Source organism: Cricetulus griseus (genome assembly GCF_003668045.3).
Source record: "Cricetulus griseus strain 17A/GY chromosome 1 unlocalized genomic scaffold, alternate assembly CriGri-PICRH-1.0 chr1_0, whole genome shotgun sequence".
Classification (NCBI taxonomy): domain Eukaryota; kingdom Metazoa; phylum Chordata; class Mammalia; order Rodentia; family Cricetidae; genus Cricetulus; species Cricetulus griseus.
The window spans coordinates 189,716,684-189,743,393 of record NW_023276806.1 but is presented as its reverse complement, the minus strand read 5'-3'; the positions used below and the strand labels follow the sequence as shown (position 1 = coordinate 189,743,393).

The window sequence follows — 26,710 nt, the reverse complement described above, 5'->3', positions numbered from 1 at the left end:
AGATGGTGGTAGTGAACGCCTTTAATCCCAGTACTTGGGGGGCAGAGACTGGCAGATCTTTGTGAGTTCGAGGTTAGCCTGGTCTACAAAGCTGATGCTAGGACTATTACACAGAGAAACCCTATCTCAAAAAACCACACATACACACACAAATCTGAATGTCTTATGGTATACCTAAGGGCTTCCCTGGGGGTTTTAGGCTAAACTCAGGTGACAGCAATAGGCATAAACAGTGGATACACTTTATTATATTTTATGTACAGAGCCTGTATAACCTTGGCTAGCTTGGAACTCGCAGAGATCTGCCTGTTTTGCCCCCTGAATGCTAAAAATTACAGGCACAACCACCACGATTGGCTGCTTATTTAAGGTCTTTTATTTTATTGGCTTTTCTTTTAGACAGGGTCTCATGCAGCCCTGTCATGGAAGATGACCTTGAACTTCTGATCCTTCTACCTCCACCTCCCCAGTGCTGGGGTCACAGGCATGGGCCATCATTCTTGATCATTTGAGTTCTTTAAGATACCTCGTGGACGCCAGGCGTTGGTGGCCCACGCCTTTAATCCCAGCACTCGGGAGGTAGGGGCAGGCAGATCTCTGTGAGTTCGAGACCAGCCTGGTTTCCAGAGCAAGTGCCAGGATAGGCTCCAAATCTACACAGAGAAACCCTGTCTTGAAAAACCAAAAAAAAAAAAAAAAATACAACGTGGAGCCAGGTATGGTTGGGCATGCCTTTAATCCCAGCACTGGAAGCCGAGGCAGGGGGATCTCTGGGCGCTTGAGGCCAGCCTGGCCTAAGAAAGAAGAAACAACATGCATGGCCTTACTTGCTAGCTTTCACAGTGCAGCTCAACAATTCCATTTCTTGGCTACTTGCTCAAGAAACATCCTATGCAATCACAAGGATGATACTTTGACCTGCTATTCTCAGGAACAACCTGAACACAATCCAAGTAGCCCTGGATAAGATGAGAATACACTCTGAAGTCACAGTGGGATATTATACAATACACATTACAGGTTCTTGCAGCAGTAGGAGTGAGTCTTACTAATACTGTGCTTACAGAAACAATGTTTCATAAGGTAAAGATGACTAAAATGAACACAAACACTAGAGAGGAGACAGGAGGATGAGCACAGAAGTCAATACAGGTTACCAAGATAGGGAGCCAGAGTTGGCATGGGAAGAGGCCACAAAGGCTACCAACCAATTCTAGTTTTCAGGTGGTTGGTGAGTCACAGGCAGAGTTACGATTACAGAAAGGGAAAAAAGAAAAAAGAAAAGAAAAAAAAAGGATGTAGGGAGAGATCTGTAAGCACCTTGGCGCTGACCACCCCTGTTGGGGCGGGGCCACAGGTGCATATGGGGCATGGGGAATAAAGATCTGAGGAGAGGGGAACTTGGCCTCTTTTAGGGGTTCAGTGCTGCTGAGACTGATTCTCGGAGTGCGATCTGGTTATCAGTTTCTTGTGTGAGTGACCTCCCTTTAATAAATAACTAGCTATATCCTTATCCCGTGTACGGTTAATTTCCTCAACAAAAGGAAGTTAATAGTCAACCAGCCTAATACAGGGAGCTTATCAGGATTCTCTGCTAGACCCAGTGTCATCACAGAGGTCCTTGCAAGTGGAAGCAGGGAGCGAGGTGTTGGTGTCACACGCCTTTGATCCCAGCATTCAGGAGGCAGAGGCAGGCAGATCTCTGAGTTCAAGGCCAGCCTGGTCTGCAAAGTGAGTTCCAGGATAGCCAGGGCTACACAGAGAAACCCTGTCTTGGAAAGAAAAGGGAGGAAGTCGGGGAGTCTGAGATTGGCAGCTTGAGGGTAATTGAGCCAAGGCTGCTAGCTCTGCAGATGAAGAGAGCCAGGAGCCAAGGGCTGAGGATCTCCAGAAGCTAGCTCTCCCCCTGGAGCTTCCAAAAAGGACTACCACCCTGCCAAGGACTTAATTTTAGTCCAATTAAGCCTATTTTCAGACTTCTGACTTAGTAAGATTGTTGCTTTTAGTCAGTGCTCTCTGTAATTTGTTAGTGGCCACAGGAAACTAGCACACTATTGAAACAATTCTAGGCCTCATTGCTGAGTGGAAAAAGTGGGTTACAAAATAACATTCTGGTGTTGCTGTGGTTTGAATGTAGCACTGGAAACTCCTGTATTAGTCCCCAACACAACGGTGGCAGAGGGACCTTTCCCTGTGTTGAGGTGGGAATATTTCCTAAGGATGGACTAGCTAGCGGTGCTATGAAAAGAGCTTGTTGCAATGGAGTCACTGTGTCCTATTCTTCCATCTTCCAAATGACCAGCAAGAAGCCACAGGGCATGGTGGCACACACTTTGATCCTAACACTTGGGAGCTGGAGGCCAGAAGATAATGCCTTCAGCATCATTCTCAGCTATATAACAAGTTTGAATATCCTTGACTACAGGAGACCCTGCCTTTAAGGATTTCATTTTTATTTTAAGTTATGTGTATACTTATATGTCTGTGTTTGTTTGTACAAGTGAATAAGGTTCCCTTAGGGGTAAGAGGAATGCATCAGTCCCCTGGGGATGCAATTGCAAGCAGTTCTGAGCTGCCTAATATAGATGCTGGGAACCAAACTAATCCTATGCAAAAACATTACTTACTGGTAACTGCCGAGCCAGCTCTGCAGCCCCATGAAACCCCTGTCTTTAAAGCCAAAGGAGAGTTGGGTGTGACGACATATGCCTTTCATCCCAGCTCTGAGGACAGACAAGTGGATTTTCTGTGAGTTCAAGGCCGGCCTGGTCTACATAGCAAATTCTAGGCCAGTCAGGGCTATACACGAAAAAACTGTCTCAAAAATAAGATGAACCAAAAGGTGTGTGTGGCCCTTTCTGCGCTCTGCTGGCCTAGAGAGCAGGCACGGTCTCAACATGCAGAACGACGCCGGCGAGTTCGTGGATCTGTACGTGCCGCGGAAATGCTCCGAGAGCAACCGCATCATTGGCGCCAAGGACCACGCGTCCATCCAGATGAATGTGGCCGAGGTTGACAGGTGCACGGGTCGCTTTAATGGTCAGTTTAAAACCTATGCCATCTGCGGGGCCATTCGCAGGATGGGCGAGTCCGATGATTCTATTCTCCTACTGGCTAAGGCTGATGGAATTGTCTCAAAGAACTTTTGACCAGAAGACATGGGGGAGTGTTTGTCATAAATAAAAGTGAGAAAGTGAAAAAAAAAAAAGTGTGTGTGTGTGTGTGTGTGTAGCAAAAACTCTCCAGATACAGCCACCTCAGTTTGAACTTGGACCCCAGAGCTATGAGAAAATGTGTTTCTGCTATTTATTTGTAAACTACCCAGTCTTCAGTTGTGTACAGCAGGACAAAACAAAGGCATGACTCGGTTTCTATGTATTTACATGTATATGCACAGAGACTTCAAGAGCAGTGCCCTACAAAGTTAAATCTGGACTTTTGCTAATAACCATTATGCCTCTATTAGAAGCTAGGAATGTAGTTCAGTAGGATGAGTGCTTGCCCAACACATGAGGCCCTGGGATCCATCCCCCCAGCCCTGTACAACCAGGGGCACAATGGTTCACTTTTCTAATACCGGTACTCTTGGGAGGTAGAGGAAGAAAGATAAGAAGTTCAAGGTCATCCTTAGCTACATAGTGAGTTCAAGGCTAGCCTAGGCCACATGAGAACCCATGCAAAAAAAAAAAAAAAAAAAAGACAAAACATTACCCCTCTAATAGTAACTGAACTGGAACATTTTTGTTCCAAAAGACAGAAGTAGGCAGTTATGGGTATAGACTCAGTGGTGATGGTAAGACTATTTGCTGGATTTGAATGCCGGGAAAGACCAGGTAGAACTGCAGTTAACATTCCGACAATTCCAACAGAGGCCCATGATGACATTTTAGTAGTAGTGTCAATTAAGACCTTGTGTCTCGGGCTGGAGAGATGGCTCTTTGATTAAGAACACCGGTTACCCTTCCAGAGGTCCTGAGTTCAATTCCCAGCAACCCCATTGTGGCTCACAACCATCTATAATGAGATCTGATGCCCTCCTCTTCTGACTTGTAGGTTCTATGAGTAGATGTATAAAATAAATAAATATTAAAAAAAGACCCTGTGTCTCACAGTTCTTAAGATCTCTGAGTATGATTAATATGTGCTGTCACCTGAATAAGTAGCAATGGGGCAATGTAAGAACCGGCTGGGAAGTTAAGATGCATACATATGTTAGTCACCATGACTGCACATTTGCCAAATCTCATGCAATTATATTTAATACAAGGGGCTGAGGGGCATACAATAGTTTTTTTGTTCTTTTCTTTTGGTTTTCATGACAGGGTTTCTCTGTGTGGTACTGACTGACTTGAAACTCATTATATAGACCAGGCTGGCCTGGTGCTCAGAGATTTTCATGCACCACCACTACCTGGCATAATATCGTTATTTTAAAAAAGGTAACTTGGCAAGATGATGCCACAGGTAAAGGCATTTGCCTCCACAGTGGTTTTCAACTTCCCTGATGCTGCAACCCTTTATAGTACAGTTCCTCATGGTGTGGTGAACCCCAACCATACAATTATTTTTTGTTGTTACTTCATAACTAATTTTGCTGCTACTATGAATTGTAACGTAAATATCTATGTTTTACGATGGTCTTAGGTGACTCCTGTGAATGGGTTGTTGTGACCCTCACAGGTTGAGAACCACTTTTCTATGAAGTCTAGTGGGTGACCTGTGTTCCGTCTCCATCCACGTGAAGGTGGAAGGAGATAACTGACTCTACAAAGTTGTGCTCCAAGCTTCACATGCGTGTGTGGCATGCACAAACACATATGTAAATCTCACACACACATACAAGAATATGTTTAAATGGTTGATTAAAAACAAAACCAAAAATCCTATGTTTTAAGCATTTGCTCTCTGTGTGACAACTACTCCATTCAGAGACTGAGATTCTTTCTAGGTATCTGTCCAGGGTGTCAACAGAATGAAAGAGAGACAATGAAAGCTCAAGTGTCTTGTAACAAATGATGAACAGATTAATAGATGGCATTGGGCATCTCAATTACAGCGCTTCAAATGCATTGCCATGCCTCAAGAATTCTGAAAAGAGGGGCTGGAGAAATGGCTTAGCAGTTGAGAGTACTGGCTGCTCTTCCAGAGGACTCAGACTCAATTCCCAGCACCCACATGGCAGCTCACAACTGTCTGTAACCCCAAGATCTGAAACCTTCACACAGACACGTACAGGCAAAACACCAATGCACATTAAAAAAAAAAGTCCTGATGAATTCTGAGGAGAAAAATTTCAACTGGAAACCAGGCAGTGGTGGCGCACACCTTTAATCCCAGCACTCGGGAGGCAGAGGCAGGTGAATCTCTGTGAGAGGACAACTGTTCAGCAGTCCCAGGCATCACAACATACAGCTCCAAGACCAATTCACTGAAGATTAGATTCCTGAGTGTGTACCTATGCACATATTGAGAAGAGAGTTTGGAGCTAGGTTAGGTAGAAAAGTGAAGCAAACAATTATAAGGATATTGCTACTTCGTGGTTCAGCTGTAAAAATAACTTATATGCTTTACAAGATGGTAAGCAGAGGTTGGAGAGATGGCTCAGGGGTTAAGAGCCCTTGTTGCTCTTGCAGAGGACCTGGGTTTGGTTCCCAGCACTGACATGATGATTCACAACTATTACTAACTTCAGTTCCATGGGAATCAATGCCTTCTTGTGAACTCTGTGGGCACTAGACATGCATGTGGAACACACACATACATGCAGACTAAACACTCCTATACACCAGACAAATCTTGAAAAACAAAACAACAAACACTGACTCAGCCAAAGATGGACCCAGCTGTGTTAGGAGATGGGATGTGTCCACATGTATGAATGGTGTGTGTATGTGTAAGAGAAGGAAGGTCGGGGGAGACAGCATAGGAGCAGATAGAGAGATGGACACACAGACTACAAAATCTTCACACACACACACAAAATCTTCCTGTTTGATTACAGTCTGATGAATGCAACATTTAACATCAGATTTCCCTGGACACAGTTCTGAGATGCCATCAGACACAATCAGTATTTGTCCAGAGCATCTCCTAGCTGCTTATCAGATGGAGAATAAATGCAACCTCAGGGCCAGAGGGTGAATGCCTGCTAGGTGCACAATCCCATGTGCCCCACCAGCAGTTTCCTCAGGAAAACTCATGTTCCTCAAAGAAGAGTAACCAAACCACAGATACACACAGCTTAGCATCTGTAGGAAATGAGCACAAGTGAGAAACAAGGAAAGTAATAAAACCAAGACTAAAGGCAGTAGTGGCGCACGCCTTTAATCCCAGCATTTGGGAGACAGAGACAGACAGATATCTGTGAGTTTGAGGCCAGCTGGTCTACAAAATGAGTGCCAGTACTATTACAGAGAAACCCTGCTACAAAAACCAAAAGGAAAAAAAAAATGGTCAGGGCTGGAGAGATGGCTCAGCAGTTAAGAATGCTTGCTATTTTACCAGAGGACCAAAGTTTGGTTCCCAGCATTTATACTGGATTCACAATGGCATGTAACTACAGCTTCAGGAAGTCTTCTAGTTTCTGTGGTTACCTGCACACACTTGGTATACACACACACACACACACACACACACACACACACACACACACACACCACACACACACACATCAAATCTTTTAAGCTATCATTTGAAAATTGGTACATGTAAGTGAAAGTTGTAACAAAGCATTTTATTCTGGACAGAAAGGTGGACTGTAGTATTAGTACCTTAGTGTCATTTACTAGTAATACATCTAGTCACAGGCATGGGTGTACCTTATAACAACAAGTGAAAATACAGAGAAAAATAACATTATCATCATAGACAATGTCCAAACAAGTTGAGAATTAAGGTCATTTTATATTTAGCTCATTACACAAAAATGGAAACCATTCAAATGATCAGAAGCAACATATAAAAAAAAACGAAGTAACTAGACAATTTCAAGAAAGAATGACATAGACTCTGTTCAAAACTGTATGTGGGTTTATGTCATCTAGTAAAACAAAAGGACTAGCAGCCCAACTCTGGGCTGCTTGCTCTTACTGAGAACACAGTAATTCATGAACACTAGCAGTAAACAGACAGGCAGTGGTACAACTGGGAAAATGCAAATACAGAGAGAGCAGGTGCCATAATCAAACAAGGTTGGATTCAGGTCAAAATCATTAAGCAAGTCAAAGAAACACACTTTGAATGATAAAGGCTCTGTTTCCTGATATAACTACAACGGTTATGAATATTCAACAAAGGAACCAATATTCAAAAAGCAAAAATGAAGAGAGACAATGGCAGTCCATGAAAGATGAAACAAAAATGTAAGGAAAACCTGCAGGTAATCTAAACATTATTGGGAATAAGTCATAGATTAATATGCCAAAGAACAGACCCTCCTTCAAAGACCCATTAGCCATTCAATAAAATGACTGCACATGATGCCACAAAGGAAACATCACTTCCCAAATGTCACGATCGGTTCTAAGCATTTCACAAACGTTAGCCCACTTAATTCAAACACCATTTTAAAATTATTACATACATTTATTTTGTGTGTATGTGGGGACATGTATTCCGAGGCATGTGGGGAGATCAGAGAACAAGCTGGGGAGATGGTTTTGTTCTTCCACCATGTGGGTCTTAAGAGACTGAACTCAGGTCCTCAGGCTTGGCCAAAATCACTTTTACCAGGCGAGCCAACTCACCTGTCTCCAACACCAGTGCTTTAAAATGTATATTATTATTCCCATTTTTCCAATCGAGAGGCTGAGACACAAAATGCTTACATGACTGTGTGAGGGTCAGAGAGGGTAATGGGAGTAAGCAGCAGAGGCAAAGACACACCCAGGCAGCCTAGTTCTCACCCTCTAGTGCCAACCGCAGCCCTCCCTCTTCAGGAAACTCAACAGAACCAGTGTGGTTTTTAAAGCTCTCTTTTTATTTATTTCTTGTGTCTTTCATGTCATGCATTGGTATCCACCTTCTGCCCTTGCAAACCCCTCCCAAATTTGGATTACTTATTTACTTATTTTTTTGTTTTTCAAGACATGGTTTCTCTGTATAGCCCTGGCTGTCCTAGAACTCCCTCTGTAGACCAGTCTGGTTTCAAACTCACAAAAGATCTGCCTACCTCTGACTCCTGAGTGCTGGGATTAAAGGTGTGTACCACCACCATCGGGTATGTGCATTTTTTTTTTTAATACTGACTGTAGTTTTCAATGGGTAGTAAGAGTATTAACTTTTGATGTACATTATAGTTTTTTCTTTAGTCAAACTGTACTGCTCCTACAGTAGGGGAAGGGATTTTTATTTTTCTTTTATTTTTATGTGCATTGGTGTTTTGCTTGCATGAGGATGTCGGGTACCTTGAAACTGGAATTACAGACCGCTGTGAGCTACCTTGTGGGTGTTGGGAATTGAACCTGGACCCTCTGGAAGGGCTCTTAACCACTGAGCCATCTCTCCAGCCCCCCCAGTATGTGAACTTTTTAATCAACAATATAAAGCAGAAATTAAAGCTGGGCGGTGGTGGCACACACCTTTGATCCCAGCACTCAGGAGGCAGAGGCAGGAGGATCACTGTGAGTTGGAGACCAGCCTGGTCTACAAGAGCTAGTTCCAGGACAGGCTCCAAAGCCACAGAGAAACCCTGTCTCGAACCCCTCCCCCCAAAAAAGCAGAAGTTAATATTAACACCAAAGAAACTAGGTACTTACTGTGCCATGGGCAAATTTTCCCATGTTATGTTAGGCATTTATTTAATGTTGGGCTTCTGGAATGCTTGGAAACACCCTGCAACAAAACTACCATCCCAGCTCTAAAACATTAAAAATAAACAACACTAAAGAGACAGACTAAAATAACAAGTGCCTAAAAAAAAACTTTTCCTATCCTATCTAGATTCTCATTAAAGCTCAGGGGACAAGGTCTTGAATACTAACACTAAAATCAGGAAAAAATGAAAGTGAGGTGACACTGGGACCTTGAAAAGTTAGACAAAGATTACTGAAATAAGCAGAAGGACTCCACAAGAAAGACCCATCAACTCCAAAGTTAATTAAGTTAAAAATAGAAGCCATAGGGTGGTGCCTGCCTGGAATCCCAGCACTCAGAAGTCTGAGGCAGGAGGATGAGAGTTTGAGGCCAGTCTGAACTGTACACACTAAGATGATGTCTCAAAGAAAAAAAAAAATAGAAAAATGATACCAGCAAATGTGTGAAGGAGCTGACTTTGAAAAATAATTTCAAAATAAAAATAATTTAAATCAGTAAAATAAGTGAAAAATCCTTTATATCTCACCAATCAAGTTGGGAAAGAAAATATACAGAATTTTATGGCTGCTTGGGCTGTTGTGGCTCATGTGACCGAATGGGTGGGAGAGCTGGCCCTGATGTCATAAGAGTGGGAGAACTGTTCTATCCCTTATCAGTGCAGCACTCAGGAGAGTGGCCCCTCACTTTCACTGGCCCTCAAGTGTGCCTGTGGGAGAATCAACCTTGAGGTGTGAAAGCTGGAGACCTGGCCCCGCCCCTTGCTCCTCACAGCAAGGGGTGAACTTGCCAGGGCAATGCTGGAGAACTAACTAGCCTTGGTAGTGAAGGTGGGAGAGCTGGCGGGCTGACCAACCCTGCAACCACCCAGGTCCAGGACCAACATCCACCCCATCTTCTGGAACACTGTGTGTGTGTGTGTGTGTGTGTGTGTGTGTGTGTGTGTGTGTGTGTACTGTAGACCCATGGCTACAGGATCTCTATGACACAGGGCAGCAACCGGATGTCCACGAAGAGTCCCAGTGAGGGCCCAGGGTTGATAGTGTGGCAGATGCCAGGGGCCTTGAACCAAACCAATGGTTTTGTGTGTTATTAACACCTGCATGTAAAGATGTATGGATAAAAGGGTTTCCTGACTGCCTGACTCACTGTGTCACAGTGCAACTTCTATGGCGAGATTTTCCGTTTCTTCCCCCCACCCCATGCTAATTTTTTTTTTGGGGGGTGGGGGAGAGGTTGTGTGGCAGAGGACAGGGGCAGCAGATAGATGGGATCAGATGTATGATGTGAAAGACACAAAGAATAAATTAAAAATAAAGTTAAAAAAAAGGTGGCTTGAAGATTTAAGAGTTCTTATTCTTAGGACTACATTGAGAAAACCCAATTTTTTTTTTTTTTTTTTTTTTTTTTTTTTTTTTTTTTTTTGTAGACAGGGCTTTTCTGTATTGCTTTGGAGCCTGTCCTGAAACTCGTTCTTTAGCCTATGCTGGCCTCGAACTCACAGAGATCCCCCTGCCTCTATCTCCCAAGTGCTGGGATTAAAGGCCTGTGCCACCACCACTCTTGCAAACCGTCCTCTGAGTTCCATTCCCCACCCCCCAACACACCTAACTAAAATGTAATAAAATGCAGCTTTTTGAGAAACTCACAGAAATGGGAGTTGAAGCATGTGACATTTGGCAGTTATTTCTAAATTGCCATAAGCAAAGGTTATTCCAGCAATAAAAGGAAGTGATTGTTTCCCGTAGCCTCAGGAGCTTCAGTTTCATCCATTTCTAACCCTGTATCAGCCTAGAGGATCAAAGAGCATCTCAGGACAGCTTCTCCTTTAGTGTTGGAGTCTGTTTATGCTGGAACTGCAATCAGCACTTCTAAAGAAAGCAAAGTTTCAGGGAGCAGACATTTCCTGTTCTATGTCGCAGCAATTTAAATACTATGAAACCTATTTTCCTACCACATTTGACCGAACTCCCCCATGAAACTGTCTAGTTTCTGGTCTTTGTGTTTTGTTGGTCTGTCTTGTTTTCTCAGGGGGTCAGTTCTTTGACAGCATTCTTTCTTTTCTTCAAGACAGGGTTTCTCTGTGTAGCCATGGCTGTCCTGGCACTCCCTCTGTAGACCAGGCTGGCCTCAAACTCGCAGAGATCCTCCTGCCTCTGCCTCTGCCTCCTGAGTGCTGGGATTAAAGGTGTGCGCCACAACTGCCTAGCAACAGCATTTTTGATTTGGCTTAGATTTTCTTTCCTTTTATGAGTTATGTTGTATCTATGTTTTCTTCTGTAATACAATTATCTACTGTCCTACTGCCTTGTGTTATGGGCCTTAGAGTAGCTTCCTGTCATGTTCCTGGTTCTTCCTAGAACAGCATCCTTTTGCCTAAACTCCATCCACCTCAGCAGAAGAGCCTGGTCACCAGACCTTTCCTGGCAGCTGACTTGATCTGAGGATTGGCACTGATACAGTCCTTCCTAGGATTTTGGAATTAAACACAAGGGTTTCTAGTCTTTAATCTTGGATGGCCTATCCAATAATAATGCTAAAAATAAAGGATCTAAGGAGATGTCCTAAACAGTAGTCCTTGTCAAACAACAAGCTTGTTGTTATTGGAAAGGTAGGCAACTATAATTATGTCCCTTAAACAAATTCTATTGGCTTTTGGTTTCACTTTTATGTAAGATTTTTTAATCACAGTGTCCATTTGTGTGTGTTTTTGTATGTGGGTGTGGGTGCCTGTGAAGTCTACAATGGATTGTCAGATCTCTTGGAGCTGGAGTTACATAGGCAGCTGTGAGCTGCCTGAAGGGGGCTCTGGGAAGCGAACTCAGTAGTACTTGGTCTAAACACTGAGCCATTTTCCAGCCCCTGGTACGTTTTTAGTAATACTTAGTGGCCTGGTCCATCAATCAGCTCTACTTGGAGCTCATCTCTGTATGCTAGCTTTCCTACCTTTCTCCAGCTTGCTCCTTCCAGAGGATGCACTTCTATTTCCTTTCTTCAAATCTCTTCCTTCAGAGTTCAAGATGTTTGCCAAGACGACAACTGCCAACACAAGCATGCAGGCCACAAGAAAGCTGGGCCGGGTCGCTTCAGTTTCTAATCTCAGTACTGCAGAAACAGGCAGGTGGATCCTTGAACCTTGCTGACCCAGCAGACTAACCAAACTGGTGAGCTCCAAGTTCAGTAGATGACCTATCTCAAAATATGAGGTAGAAGGACTGACGAGCTGACCAGGGAGGTAAGGGCATCACCAAGCCTTATAACTTAAGTTTAATCCCAGGCCTCACCTGGTGGAGAGACCCAATTCCTGCAAGTGGTTCTCTTATCTCCATATGGGCACTGTAGTACATGTGTACCTCTCCTACACCCCCAAAACAGAAACACACAAAATAAATGCAATAAACAAAAAATAAGGTGGGAAGTGATTGAGGAAGACATGCAACACCACCCCCCACAGGCATGTTTACACACATAAACACATACAAACAACAGGCATGTGTACACACATAAACACCTACATACAACAGGCATGTGTACACACAAACACATAAAAACAACAGGCATGTGTACACACATAAACACACACATACACAAAGATAAGGTAGCTTCATCTCTCAGGATATACAATTGTTACATGGGTACACAAATATTAAAAACAATAGTAATATCATTTTATAGTATATAGTTTAACTACATAAAACACTCTGACTAGGCAATCACTAGGAACTGTCTACCTAATAGCCTCTTCCTAGCCTCTTTAGGGGCCCCTTTCTTCAACTACATCATTTAGGGTTTTCTAAGTTCTCTCGGGAATGTGGGTATCTACCCCTAGTCCCTAGGAGAAAATTTACTTTTTCCTGACCTGTTAAGACAGTACATTTACTTCAACTTCAAAACTGCAACCAACTAGAGGGTTTAGAAACCAATTCCGAGGGTTACAAGCATTATTTAAGAACAAATAAGGCAGGCTGGAGAGATGGCTCAGCGGTTAAGAGCACTGGCTGCTCTTCTAGAGGTCCTGAGTTCAATTCCCAGCACCCACATGGTGGCTCACAAGCATCTGTAATGAGATCTGGTGCCCTCTTCTGGCCTTCAGGGATGCATGAGGAGGAATGACATATACTTAATAAATTAAAAAAAAAAAATAAGGCAAACTACAATGGAATTTAGGAGAGAACATCAGCACACACTCCACCAGTCCTTATTTAGAACTTCTGAGTACAGCCCCTAAGACCAGGGTATGGTGCATGGAGGTATGGCTAGATGAAAGGGGTGCCTCCTGGGTTCATTCACTTGTCATTATCACAATGCCCTGGGACATATGCAATTAAGCAGAGAATGTTGAGAATGTTGTTTGCTGACAGAACACTCAGAATTTTCTATTGAGTTTGTGGGGAGAACCCCTATGTTCTTAAGAATGTCATTAATATCATATGTGGCTGGGAGTTGCTGGTGCACGCCTTTAATCCAAGCACTCAGGAGGCAGAGGCAGGCGGATCTCTGTGAGTTTGAGGCCAGCCTGGTCTGTATAGTGAGTTCCAGGACAGCCAGAACTACATAGTGAGACCCTGGAGAAAGAGAGCTGGGAGGGAGGCAAGGAGGAAAGGGAAGAAGAAAAGGGATGGGGGAAAGAGAAATAGGAAAGTGAAAAGATACAGAAGCGTGATTAGTTGTAGAAGCCTAATACTTTTTTTTTTTTTTCCAAGACAGGGTTTCTTTGTGTACCTGGGCCATCCTGAAATTCACTCTGTAGACCAAGGTGTCCTAGAACTGAAAGATCTTTCTGCCTCTGCATCCCAAATGCTGGGATTAAAGGTGTGACTACCTGGTTAAATATAATATTTTCAAAAGTCCTAAGATAGCTGGATGTGAGCTGGGTGGTGTGCATGCCTTTAGTTCCAGCACTCCGGAGGCAGAGACAGGTGGATCTCTGAGTTTGAGGCCAGCCTGATCTACAGAGCAAGTACTAGGATAGGCTCCAAAGCTACACAGAGAAACCCTGACTAGAAAAAAAAAAAAGATAGCTAGTGGGATGTACTTATAATAACCACATCATTCCTGAGATGAATTGGATGGTCAGGAGTTCAGGGGCAGTCTTAGGTATACGAAAACAAAATGCCTGAAACTTCACTAAAATGACACTGTCAATAGCTCTTTAAATATGACCTTGAAATGTGAATTTAATGATGAAACTTTTCAGTTAATGCAAATCTTAGAAAGACAGAATTAATTGCCTTCTGATGTAGCAAAAGAAAAACAGATCTTATTAATGGTTGAAAACCAGTCAGACATACTGTTGCACGCTTTTAATCTCAGCACTAGAGAGGCAGAGGCAGAGGCAGGAGGGTCTCGGAGTTCAAGGCCAGCCTGGTCTACATAGTGAGACCCTGTCTTAAAGAGAAAAAATAAAATAAAAATAACTTATTTATTCAGAGTTGGTGGATATGGCATGTATACTTTTTGACAAATAAACTAATAAAGTTTATTGTTCTTGGGGCTGGCTGGTGGTGGCTCATGCCTTTAATTCCAGCACTCAGAGGGCAGAGGAGGGGTATCTCTATCAGTTTGAGGTCAGTATGGTCTATTGAGCTAGTTCCAGGACAGCCAGGAAGTACTACACTGAGAAACTTTGTCTTGAAAAGCCAAAGCAAACGAAAAACTTGTTCCTGATGGTGTCACAATCTAAATTACTGTGCAACACTTAGAATGAAAAGGTGCAGAACATTTTTATGCTAGATCTATGTAGCAAACCAGTTTATGTAATTATTACTGTCTGTGTTGGAAAATATATTCAATGCTAGAAATTAGCATTTAAATAATTCTAGGTCATCAAGATGACTCATCAGATACAGGCACTTGCTATGCAAGCCTGGCCACCCGAAGTAGAGAACAGATTCCACAAAGGCGTCCTTTGACCTCTGTCATTGTTTTTACTCTATGCCTCACTGAAAGGTACATTATAGCTCAGGTGTGTGTGTGTGTGCATACAGGGTTACAAATAATTTTTTTTTGAGACAGGTTCTCATTACTCTGGCTGTCCTGAAACTCACTATGTAGACCAGGCTGGCCTCAAACTCAAAAGAGATCTGCCTGCCTCTGCCTCCTGAATGCTGGGATCAGTGCTTACAAAAAAGCTTAGCATCTTTTTTTTTTTTTTTTTTTTTTCTGTGGATCGAGGTTCAAAGTATTGGGAAAGCACCCAGCAGAAGATAATGTTGGTGAGCAGCATACCCACAGAAGAGCTGGTTCAAGGACAGACAAACCGACATCTCTGGGATAAATATTTGGTAGACACTGAATACAGGTATAGAGCTCACTTTGCAGGTCAGTTGGAGCTGGGATAGAGAATGACACAACAAAAAGTGTTTCGGAAGCATTAATGTCCCCATTGTAAGGCTGGCAGAGAGTCTGAGGACAGCAAGGTCCTTCAAGTGCTGCTAAGTCCAAAATAGGAGCTCCCAGTCCAAATCGGGAGCAGAGGAGGGAATGTTGTAGGTAAAACACGGTGTCAAGGAAATACTGCGGGATTTTAGAACTATAAGACATTATTTCCCTCCTCCTTTTTCTTTTCCGACAGGGTCTCACTATGTAACTCTGGCTGGCCTTGAACTCATAGAGACCTGCCTGGCTCTGGAATGCCAGCACCCATCATCGTCAAGAAGGTGCTAGCCGGCTTGGAGCTGGTTATGTAGATCAAGGCGAAGAGCCTGCCTCTTCCTGCGCACCTCCACACCTGACTCGGCTTCGGGGTGAACATTCCACCATCACCGTCTATCTGGCACATCTTTGGAAAGGAGCAGAATTCTGAGCCTTTTTTTTTTTTTAAGTCTCTGACGTCGCTTTGACTGTCTCAGCTCCTCAGGCTCTCACACACGGACACGCGGCTAAGGCAATTAACAAGCCTGGGTTTCCTGGAGGATGAGGGAGAGCCAACTCTGAAATCCGCTTTCTACTACCGAGGCAGATCAAGAGGGCCCGTGAAAGTCTCATCCCTCCCTTAAAATCCGAAATTACAATCCGGCTCCCCCGGACCCAGCAGCCAAGCCCGGCCGCTCGGAAACGGACCCCCTAACTAACTAGCTAACTAAAACTAACTAACCAAACTAACTAAACTAACTAGCTAACTAAAACTAACTAACCAAACTAACTAAGCTAACTAACTAACCTAAACTAACTAACTAGCTAACTAACTAGCTAGCTAGTTAACGTTGGTTTGTTGAGTTTCCTTCCCGCTGCCGGCACGCACGGGCCGGTCCTCCAGCCGCACTTCCCGGGATCCTCTGCTGCCGACCCCGGTCCCCGGCGTCGGGAGCCCGGCAGGGGCCGAGGCCGGGCGGGACGCGGCGCCACCACCTCTGGGTCGCTCCCCGGCGCATCGCCTGCCACGCACGACGCTCACCGTGAGCGACCCGCCAGCGAGCACGCCCGCCGCGGTTTCCGGGCGAGAAGAGGAAACCGCTCCGGGAACCCAGGCTCCCCCCACCCATCCTCCGAAGCCGGAGCCGGAGCCGGAGCCGGCCGGAGCCGAAGCGGAGACAGCGTCCGCGTTGCCAGGGAGACGGGCCCGCCTGTGACATCACTTCCGGCGGGCCGTCTGGGGCCGCGAACTGTTGCGAGGTCGAGAGGAAAAGCGAGCAACAGCCACGACGGTGGACGCGAGCGTCTCCGGTGTGCGCATGCGCCCGCTCCGCGGCCTGCTTCTATTTATGTGGGGGACCCAACATGGCGGATGCGGCGACCCTGGCGATGGCGGCGGAGCCCCGCAGAACGCCGTAGCTGGGACGGGGGCCCGGTCCGCACTCACGGTGGCGTCCGCGGAGACGGCCCAAGGAGCTGGGGGGAAGAGAAGCGACGGAGAGCGGAAGGAGAGGCGGGCGGGCGCGCCGCGCGGCGTGGAGGCGAGAGCCGCGGGCCGAAGCGAGCCGAGGAGCCCCGGTCGCGGGGATGGCGGCGGAGCCGCGCAGGGGTCGCGTTCATTAGCCTGTCACCGGTGAGGCCGGCGCGAGGCCGAGCCGAGCGGCGCCGAGCGCGACCCCCACGCCCGGAGCCGCACCGCGAGCCGCACCGCGAGCGAGCCGGCCGGGCGGAGCCGGGCCCCCGAAGCCGACGCGCAGCCGCCCCCGGCGCGCGACAAGCCGCTCGCGCCCAGCGCGAGGGTCAGCCGCACCGAGCTGCCCATGGCGCTGCAGGCGGGAAGCCGCCGCGGCCCGCGAGCCGCGCGCCGCCGCCGCGCCGCCGCCCGCCGCCCCGCCTCTGCCGCCCCTGCCGCGCCGCCGCCGCCGTCCTCCCCGCTGCCGCCGCTGCCCCTGCAGACCGCCCCGGTTGCCCGGGCGGAGCAGCAGCCGCGGCCGCCCAAGGAGACAGTTCGCCTGGAGCTGGTGCTCAAGGACCCCACGGACGAGAGCTGCGTGGAGTTCAGCTACCCGGAGCTGCTGCTGTGCGGAGAACAACGGGTACAGCGGCTCCCTCCCTCCCCGCTCCCCGCTCCCCGCTCCCCTGCCGGCCGCCCCGGACCGACCCTGCCCCGGCTGCTCTGCGCTCGGCTCGCCCCGTGGGTGGGGGGCGGGCGAGCCGGGGGCCGGCCGGCGCGGGGGGGGGGAGGCTCGGCCCACCGCGCGCGCCCAGCCGGCTTTCCTCTGCACCCCCTTTCGAAACCCCAGCTTTTTTTTTTTTTCTCCTCCTCCTCCTCCTCCTCCTCCTGATTTGTGTTCCCCACACCGAACCGCGAGGCCCTGCGAGCCGTGTGGAGAGCTTTTGCTGGCACTCCATCCGTCGTCCCTGTAGAAGGGAAGCGGGTGTGTATGTGTGTTGGGGGGGACACGACGGCGACATACAAACCCAGGACACCTTGGGGGACACGCCCCCCGGTCTGAAGCGCAGAGGTTGTGTGTGACCCCCTTCTCGGCTCATCCTCATCCTTCCGGGCGCCGGGGCTGCCGAGATGGGCTCGTGGCCCGGTGGTTTGTTTTCCTGCATGGAAGGGGATTCCAGAGAATTTTGAAACGTTTTTCAGAAACTAGAGATTCCACGTTAGAAATGAAAGAGTGGATTCGTCCGTGTGGTTACACTCGTGTTGGTAAATGTTGTTAGCTTTGTGTGTGTGTGTGTGTGTGTGTGTGTGTGTGTGTTGTTGAGTTTGTGCATATTGTCTTTGAATGGAAAAGGTCTCCTGTGTCATTCGGTGGCTGTCCCATCATATTGAGTGGGCTTTCCTGAGTTCGAATTGGGGTTGTTTGTCCGGTGTAGTCTTTTGGAGCATGATGGGGGAAAAAATGCTGGGTTTTTTTTTTTTTTAATTTAAAAAGAAAAAAAAAACTTAGGGAAAGACATAGATATACCGTTGAGGGAAGCGGTGAACAATGGGGATTAGGACAGCGGTTTGCCGGTGACTGTAATTTTTATTGTTGTGGGTTGTGATCTTTAGGAGGGGGGAGTGGGAGAGACACAGAGGCAGACAGACAGACGCTGTCCTCTAGTTTAGCGACTGTGCTCTTTACGTGGCTGGGCTTTCTAGCAGGTCTAATGGATTCCAGAATTCATTAGTTCCTTTCATCAACTATCTTTGTTGTTGCAATGAAGGACTCCTAGTCAAAGTCTCACGTTGAATAATATCATTAGCCTGTATTCATTTTGTGCCAGATAATCCTTTGATGGCTAGTTACAAGTATTGTTGTGCAGCCATCATTACTAAATGTTTTCAGAGAAAATGAATTGTTAGGGGTAGAGACCATTTTGGCCACTTTTACATAACATTTTGTTCTGTAGACTCCATTCAGAACTCTTCTTTAAAAAAAAAAGTCATTTTTTGTTTATTTAATTGAAGCATTTTTCAAAGAAATTGTACTTGACCTGCTAATAGAAGTAGGTGTTCAATTTTTATAATTCTCATAAGGCACAGATTCAAAACATGTTGTAGATGGGCTTGCTAGTCTGTGACCTCAGTGCTCTGGAGGCTGGAGTACATAGTGAGACTCTGCCTCAAAAAACCAAAACTGAGTGACAAATGGCTCAGCAGGTAAGGGTACTTGCTGCCAATCCTGAAGACCTGAGTTCCAGCCCCAGGACTACACACACACGGTGGAAGGAGAACAATCTTCTGCAGGGTTTACACATACACACAAAAAAGTCTAACAAAACTGCAAGGCAAAACCATCTTTAGGTGAAAATATATAATACTAGTTAGTGTTTTGCCATTGTGCAAACACTGTAGAAAGAACCTGCCTTTTTTGTTTGTTTGTTTTGTTTTCTTTAAGTTTTGCTTTTTGGAGACAAGTTTCTCTGTGTTGTGGTTCTGTCCTGGAATTCACTTTGTAGCTCAGGCTGGTCTTGAACTTAGATCCCTCTGACTTTACCTTCCCACTGTTGAGATCAAAGGTGTTGGTTACCACGCCCAGCTAACCTAGGTGTTTCCCCCCACTATATAGTTAGCTATCTGGTTTTTAACTATTTAACCTGCTGTGTACTTATATTCTGTGGTATTTATCATTGTGTATGTGATCTTTCCCTGATCCTGAAAACAGGGTTTGGAACATAGCTTTACTTTCACGTTCTAGGAGACAGATAAATTGGATTTAATTTTTGTGTTTGTTTAATACATACTATCAATATAGGGATTTATTGATCCAAATTTCTTACTATATATTCAAGCATGTATCTTCTGTAATTCCACAAAAGAATTTATTCTGGTGTTTTGTTATCTTTTCTTTTTTAAATTGCTGTTGTTTTTTGAGACAGGGTTCTCTGTATAGCCCTGGCTGCCCTGAAACTCGCTCTGTAGACCAGGTTGTTATTCTGGTTTTCTGTTTTTTAATTTTTATTTATTTATTTATTTTTGGTTTTTTAAGACAGGGTTTCTCTTGCTTTTGGATGCCGTCCTGGAACTAGCTCTTGTAGACCAGACTGGTCTCGAAATCACATAGATCCGCCTGCCTCTGCCTCCCGAGTGCTGGTATTAAAGGCATGCGCCACCACCACCCAGCTAATTTTTTTTTTTTTAATGCAGTATACTTTTGAAGCAAGTTTGCTGAGTTTTCCTATGATTGGTCCTCTTAATATGTTTATTACCTAGTAACATAAATAACACCTTTGTAAGTGAATTGTGATGACTCCATAAATTAAATCCTAGAAGAGTGACCAACAGGAAAGCAAATCTGTGAATATTAGAATGTCTCGAAAGTGGTAAATCCCAAATTTTCTCCTCTAGGAAATTATTTTTATTATTATTTTTCTGATGCTGAGAATCAAGCCAAGGGGCTTGAACATGCTAGGCCAGTGATATGCTGTATCACTGACATGACTCCAAGACACTTCATTCCTTGTTTTTGAAAGAAGATAATTTTAAGTTGCTCGAGCTGGCCTTGAACTTACTGTGTGGCCCATTTTGGCCTTGAATTCATGATCTTGTTGTTTTCCTGAGTAGCTGGAGTTACAGGCCTGTCACTAAGACTAGCTTAGATTATTTTTAGAGTTATAGTCTTTCCATTTTGAGTTACTGTAATTGAGTAGTGTACCTGTAATAGGCTAAGTAGAATTAGAAGAAGTAGTCTCCAAATTTTTTAAGTAACTTTATGTCAGAGAACAAGATTTTTTTTTTAACTGAAAGTTGGTAGCTGTGGGGTGTTAAAAATGTTATATGTTAGTACCATTTGCACTCAGGTACATTTATTTAAATAAGCCCCTTCCTACCTGCTAATTGAAAAGAGCAATCACAATTGATGGAAATACAGTTGGCATTTTTCTGTATTTATGCGGAAAAGCAAAGTCACCTTGCAGATTAGGTCAGCCCTTTAGCCCTCCCCTCTCTGTAGTATCATGCCATAATTACGGTGGCTCAGCTGGTGACTGAGGCATTGGAATCATCCCTATCCTGAAAGATCAGCTTCTTCACCATTGCTGGCCAGAGTGCATTGTGAAGTAAGTTTTGGCTGTGACACATACGTAAGAAAGTTGAGTTCTTAGCAAACCAAGAGTCAGATAACCCGAACACCCATTTGAGAGCACAGTGAGTTAATGTCTCCTGTAAAGAGAAAAGCTTGACAGAGGTGGAGATGGGACTGCCCTGTCACAGAATTCTGTGGAGTTCCGTTGCTTGTCACTTGCTTGTGTTGGCTAAGGCCTATGAAAGATTTGAACATGCAACTCATACCAAAGTTGCATAACTCTAGTTCCAGGGGATCTGGCATCCTCACACATACATGCAGGTAAAACCCCGGTGTACATTAAACAAACAAACAAACAAATGTTTTTTAAAACGGTGATCCTTAGTAAAAATGACAAACCTTTGTGTTTATACTTTCATATAAGAAATGAGTCAGACTGGGTTGGGGAGAAAGCTTAGTGGTAGAGCTCTTGCCTAGCATGTGAAAGGCTCTGGGTTCAAGAAAAACTGTCATAGACATCCTGATCCTTGCCAGGCGTTGGTGGTGCATGCCTTTAATTCCAGCACTCAGGAAGCAGAGGCAGGGGGATCGCTGTGAGTTCGAGACCAGCCTGGTCTCCAGAGCGAGTGCCAGGATAGGCACCAAAGCTACACAGAGAAACCCTGTTTCGAAAAACCAAAAAAAAAAAAAGAAAGAAAGAAAAAAATCCTGATCCTACTTACTCCTTAACAGTCTTACTTTGCTAGTTTATTTACCCTAGGATTGTTTTTTCCATTCATAATGACAATTAGGATAAGAGCGGCTATAAATATTTATTATTATATTTAAAAATTTAAATCTAAAATCAACTCCTTAAAATCTAAGGAGTTCCCCTGTATTCTGATGTGCTGGTAAGGATAAACCTTTTTGTCTCTGTCCTGTCCCCTGTTCCCCTGTCATGTTTTAGGCAGGTTATGTGTGTTGGTCTTTATATATAGGATGAAGCACCTTAGTACCAAATTCAGGTCTTTGTCTTGGTTGTAAAGTACTTTTAATTATTTGAAGCTGCTAGATCAGCTTAAAAAAATTAACCATCACACCTTTAATCCCAGGAGGCAGAGGCAGGCAAATTTCTGGGAGCTCAAGGCCAGCCTGGTTTACAAAGTGAGTGTGAGGACAGCCAGGCTGTTACACAAAGAAATCCTATCTCAAAAAAAAAAAAAAAAAAAAAAAAGCCAAAACAAAAATAACAAAATAAAGCTTTAAAAATTTTACTTTCAGATAGGTGTGGTTAGGCACACTTTAATCCCAGAGCAAGAGAGGGAGAATCAGAAGCATCTCTGAGTTTGAGGCTAGTCTGGTCCATGTGGGGAGTTTCATGTCATCCAGTGCTATGTAGTAAGACCCTGTCTCCTAAAAACAAAACAAGCAAACAACAAAACCAAAGTAAATTTTCTGAAATTGGATAAAAATAATATTTTTTAAATGTAGTTCTTAGCTTTTTTGTTAATTGAAAATCGTCCATATAAAACATATCTGCTAAAGTAGTAAACTCAGGTCAAGCCTGGCAACCTGAGTTCAATTCCCAGAATCCACAGAAAGGTGCAAGGAGAGAACCAACTTCACAGAGTTGCCCTGTGACCTCCACATGGATGCACTTGCCCCACCCATGGAGCAGCACATGATAGGAACATGTTAACAAAAATGGTTTTGAAAACATAGTAAAGTCAGGATACAATTTTATCTGTTTTGGCAAAGTGGATGGTGAATGCAGGATCCTTGCTCAGAGTGTGTATGTGTCTGTGTTTTTTTATTTTTTTTATTTTTTTTTTATTTTTTGTTTTTCCAGACAGGGTTTCTCTGTGGCTTTGGAGCCTATCCTGGCACTCGCTCTGGAGACCAAGCTGGCCTCGAACTCACAGAGATCCGCCTGCCTCTGCCTCCAGAGTGCTGGGATTAAAGGCGTGAGCCACCAACGCCTGGGGAGTCTGTTTAAACTGTATTTTAAAACAATGCTTTATTCTACACTATTAGAAGGAAGCCATGATGAGCTATTGCACTTTTTTTTTTTTTTATAGCTATGTGTATTCCTTGAATGGATATCCATTGACAGGAGACAGGTGATATAGAAATTATTGATTCTAAGTCTCAGCAGAAAGCCAGGGCAGCTGCAGATACTCAAATATTAACTTGTAAGCATATGATGAATCTTGATTCTATAATGAATAATTTGGATACCTTTTTATGGATATTTCTGGGTTGAATCAGCCCTTTTTAGGGATAATATCAAAGTAAAATTAATATTTTTATTTTTACCTATGTTGGTCTAAGGGAGAGATTGCTTTATTTGGGATGCGGTGGTCACATGGTCTTTTGGGATGGTGGTCACAAGTGGAGTCAATTTTGATGTTGAATTCTTGACCATCAACAAACTACAGTGTGTGTAGGTCTAGGAACTGCAGATACTTTCCTTGTGTGAACTATCATTTTTTTTTAAAAAATAGCCTTTAATGCTTTTGACCTATTTGTTTATGATAGGAAAATTGACTTGTTAATTTAAAGATAGAGTCAAATCTGGAAAATAGTACACTGGCTGTAATTATGGAATTTGTAATATTGAATTCCTATTTGTTGGCTATTCAGTTATACTGAACTATAGTTGATCTGTGATTAGTATATGGCAGTCTAGTTGAAGTTGTTCTAATACTTCTTTTCCCATTGCCTTTGAATCAGAAGAAACTTGTTCATGCAGAAGACCCATTTAATGATGAGCGTAAGGAGAGGCAAGAAGTGGAGATGTTGGCTAAGAAGTTTGAAATGAAATATGTGAGTATGATAGTTTTCACCTAGGTAATTCACCCTGCTGCCCTGCTTTCTGTGAAATATGTGAGTGTGGTAGTCTTCACCTAGGTAATTCACCCTGCTGGCCTGCTTTCTGTGTGTGGCTACTTGGGAGGGCCTATAAATAGCAACTGCTTACTTATCTTGATTTCACAAATTGAAGCTGAATGAATGGTTTTGACAGCCAGACAGTTTTACAGGTTTCTCCTGACTGTTAGTAGGCTGCATTCATTATAGTCCTTCTAGAATCTAGACAGTTTGCTTGATAAATTCTTACAATAAAAACAATAAGGTAAGTAATATTTGCCGTATCTATCTCACAGATGAACATGGTCACACAGGCAGCAAGCACACCCAGCTGTGTGTAGCTCTAACCCTGCTCCACACCTCCACAATGGATAACTGTTCTCCTGGTTCCTCACCCTTGCTCTTTCTTGAGTGAGTGGGTGGACTGTACTTCTAAGCCCTTTGGATCAGAATCCATCAGGATGTATATGAAACTTTGTGTTATATTTGTCTTAAATATTCATGTACTTCCTATATTCTATGCAATGACACTAGTTCTTATTTTAATAGGCAATATGTAAATAATCCATTATAAACATGTTGTTTTCGCGGGCGGTGGTGGCTCATGCCTTTAGTCCCAGCACTTGGGAGGCAGAGGCAGGCGGATCTCTGTGAGTTCGAGACCAGCCTGGTCTACAAGAGCTAGTTCCAGGACAGCCTCCAAAGCCACAGAGAAACCCTGTCTCGAAAAAACCAAAAAAAAAAAAAAAAAAAAAAAAGTTTTCATATAACATTTTCCTCTAATTTTTAGTATAACTGACCCATAGAAAACTCCTATTACTATTCCCTATTGATCCTATGGCTTTAACTACTCTTGGCACTTTAACCCCTGAGTGAGCTAAGAATGAGGCTTCTCTTCTGGTTCCTCATGAGCATTAGAAATGCTTTACAGAGATAGGGTGTCAGTGCTCCCTGGCATCACTATCTCTGTTAGCCTGAAAGTGCAACTCCAGTTGGACTTGACACTTGTTGGCCTCTGCATGAGAGAAATACCTGAGTACGCTGGAATTCGAGTCAGGTTTTATTTAGGCTACTCTTTGCCACCAACAAATTGTGCCCCTTGAGTGAAGTTATTTTGTTCCTTTTTAATTATGTGTTTATTTTTCTTTCATGTGCATTGGTGTCTTGCCTGCCTGTGTGAGAGTGTTAGATAGTTGCCATGTGGGTGCTGGGATTTGAACACTGGTCCTCTGGAAGACCAGCCAGTGCTCTTAACTTTGGAGCCATCTCTTCAGCCCCATGATTTTTTTACTCTAAGCCCAGCTTTCACAGAGAGAGAGACAGGGTTTCAGCAGGTTGCAGCCTTACCTAGAATTCACCGTGTAAATTAAATCTGTCTAGCCTAGAACCTGTAGTGATCCTCCTGCCTCTGCCCTCAAAGAACTGGGATTACTGGCATGCTCTAAACAATGACCACTTCAACTACTTTGTTTATATTACTTTTGGATCACCAAATTTATCACTGTGCTTAAAAAAAAATCCTGACTTAAGCATGAACACTGGTATTCCAAATCTCTAAGATAGAGGAAGCAGATATTTTTCTTTTAAGTAAGAGGAGTTTAAAGCTGTAATTCATCAGCAGTATTAAAGGCTTGGCAAGGAGTTGCTCAGAATCAAAGTTAACTTTAACTGAGCCCCACATGAGGCACTAGGCACTGTGCTGGAAACCTTCCCAGACATTACTAAATTTATACCCAATTCTAGACACAGGAGTTTTCACCAGGTTGTGGTGGTGGTACACATCTTTAATCCCAGCACTTGGGAGACTGAAGCAAGCAGATCTCTGAGTTCAAGCCTGGTCTACAGAGGGAGTTCCAGGACAGCCAGAGCTGTTACACAGAGAAACCCTGTGTAACTCCAAAATAAAATAGGAGTTTTCAAGACATGTGGGGTAAAAGAGGTGGGAAAACCACCAAGAATAATCTTGTGAGCATCACAAGTTATGCTGTGTCCTATTAAACTTAAGAGAGCAAGTCAAACCCATGAAGATGAGCCTTGTATGCTTCCTGACACACACCACCTACAAACACCAGAACCTCCGACACCGGAAACCTCAGCAAGGAGAGACAGAAAGATTATGAGCTTTAGGCCACCTTGGGCTACAGAGTGAGACTGTCTTAAAACAAAAAACAAAACACCAGAAAAAAAAAAAACCTCACTACACATTAGTCTGAATTTTTTGGTATCTTTTCTTTTATAACACCTACCATTTCATCTTTTTTAGTGAAGAGCCTCAGAACAATTACCCAGAAGGACTCTTTTTTTTTTTTAAGATTTTATTTATTTATTTATTATGTATACAATGTTCTGCTTGAACATTTGCCTGCGTGTCAGAAGAGGGAAGAGGGCACCAGATCTCATTATGGATGGCTGTGAGCCACCATGTGGGTGCTGGGATTTGAACACTGGTCCTCTGGAAGACCAGCCAGTGCTCTTAACTTTGGAGCCATCTCTTCAGCCCCATGATTTTTTTACTCTAAGCCCAGCTTTCATGTCAGTAAACTGAGAGTTTTTTTTTTTTTTTTTTTTAAGAGTCCTTCTGGGGGCTTCAACGTCTTTAAATTTCTATACACCTATTGTGAAACAGCAGATTTAGGACATGTGGAAGATTTTATACCCATAAATGGTTGTTATCAAAGTGTTTCTCTTCTGTTGACTATACTGATTTATTTAAAACTGTATGTCTTTTTACTGAAAGGTTGAAATCAGCATGGATTAAAAAAATGCAATTGTAGATATAAAAAGATGGAACTATAGAAGGCTGTGGTATATACATTGAGAAGCTTTGTAACTAGGGTGTTGTTCTTCTGGTTGTAGATTGGAATCCTATCAATTAATGTCCTGCTTGCCCTGTCTGCCATAAGTGATCAGTGAATGTTTGTGCCATTTTATTGTCACAGAGGCAGTGGGGGTCCTGTGCTAGGAATGTCCTGTTTGTTTTTCAGTTTACTGATGTTGTAATCCCCCAGCATTGGCTTGAGATACTGATTATCAGGTTAAGCCAGTAGTAGTGACTCAGTAGGTAATAGTCTGAGTCATTGTGGGGTGCTTGGAAAAAGAGCTTTAAAGAGGGTTCTTCATTGGAGATGTAACAAAATGGAAGTTTTTGTTTTGTATTTCGAGACAGGTTTCTCTGT

General features: G+C 44.0%; 2 protein-coding genes across 2 annotated transcripts in view; both read left to right on the top strand.

Annotated features, from left to right (window-relative positions):
- Nucleotides 1-2,859: 2,859 nt before the first annotated feature.
- LOC100768921 (40S ribosomal protein S21) lies at nucleotides 2,860-3,155 on the top strand. The gene has a single exon (XM_027391310.2). The coding sequence runs from the start codon at nucleotides 2,898-2,900 to the stop codon at nucleotides 3,147-3,149; it is 252 nt and encodes an 83-aa protein (XP_027247111.1). The 5' UTR covers nucleotides 2,860-2,897; the 3' UTR covers nucleotides 3,150-3,155.
- Nucleotides 3,156-16,400: 13,245 nt separating this feature from the next.
- Ubn2 (ubinuclein 2) overlaps nucleotides 16,401-26,710 on the top strand; it is a 70,802-nt gene continuing 60,492 nt past the window's right edge. Inside the window, 3 exon segments of the mRNA XM_027391481.2 lie at nucleotides 16,401-16,869; nucleotides 16,871-17,261; nucleotides 23,400-23,492. Coding sequence (XP_027247282.1) covers nucleotides 16,538-16,869; nucleotides 16,871-17,261; nucleotides 23,400-23,492 — 816 coding nt within the window. The 5' untranslated portion in view covers nucleotides 16,401-16,537.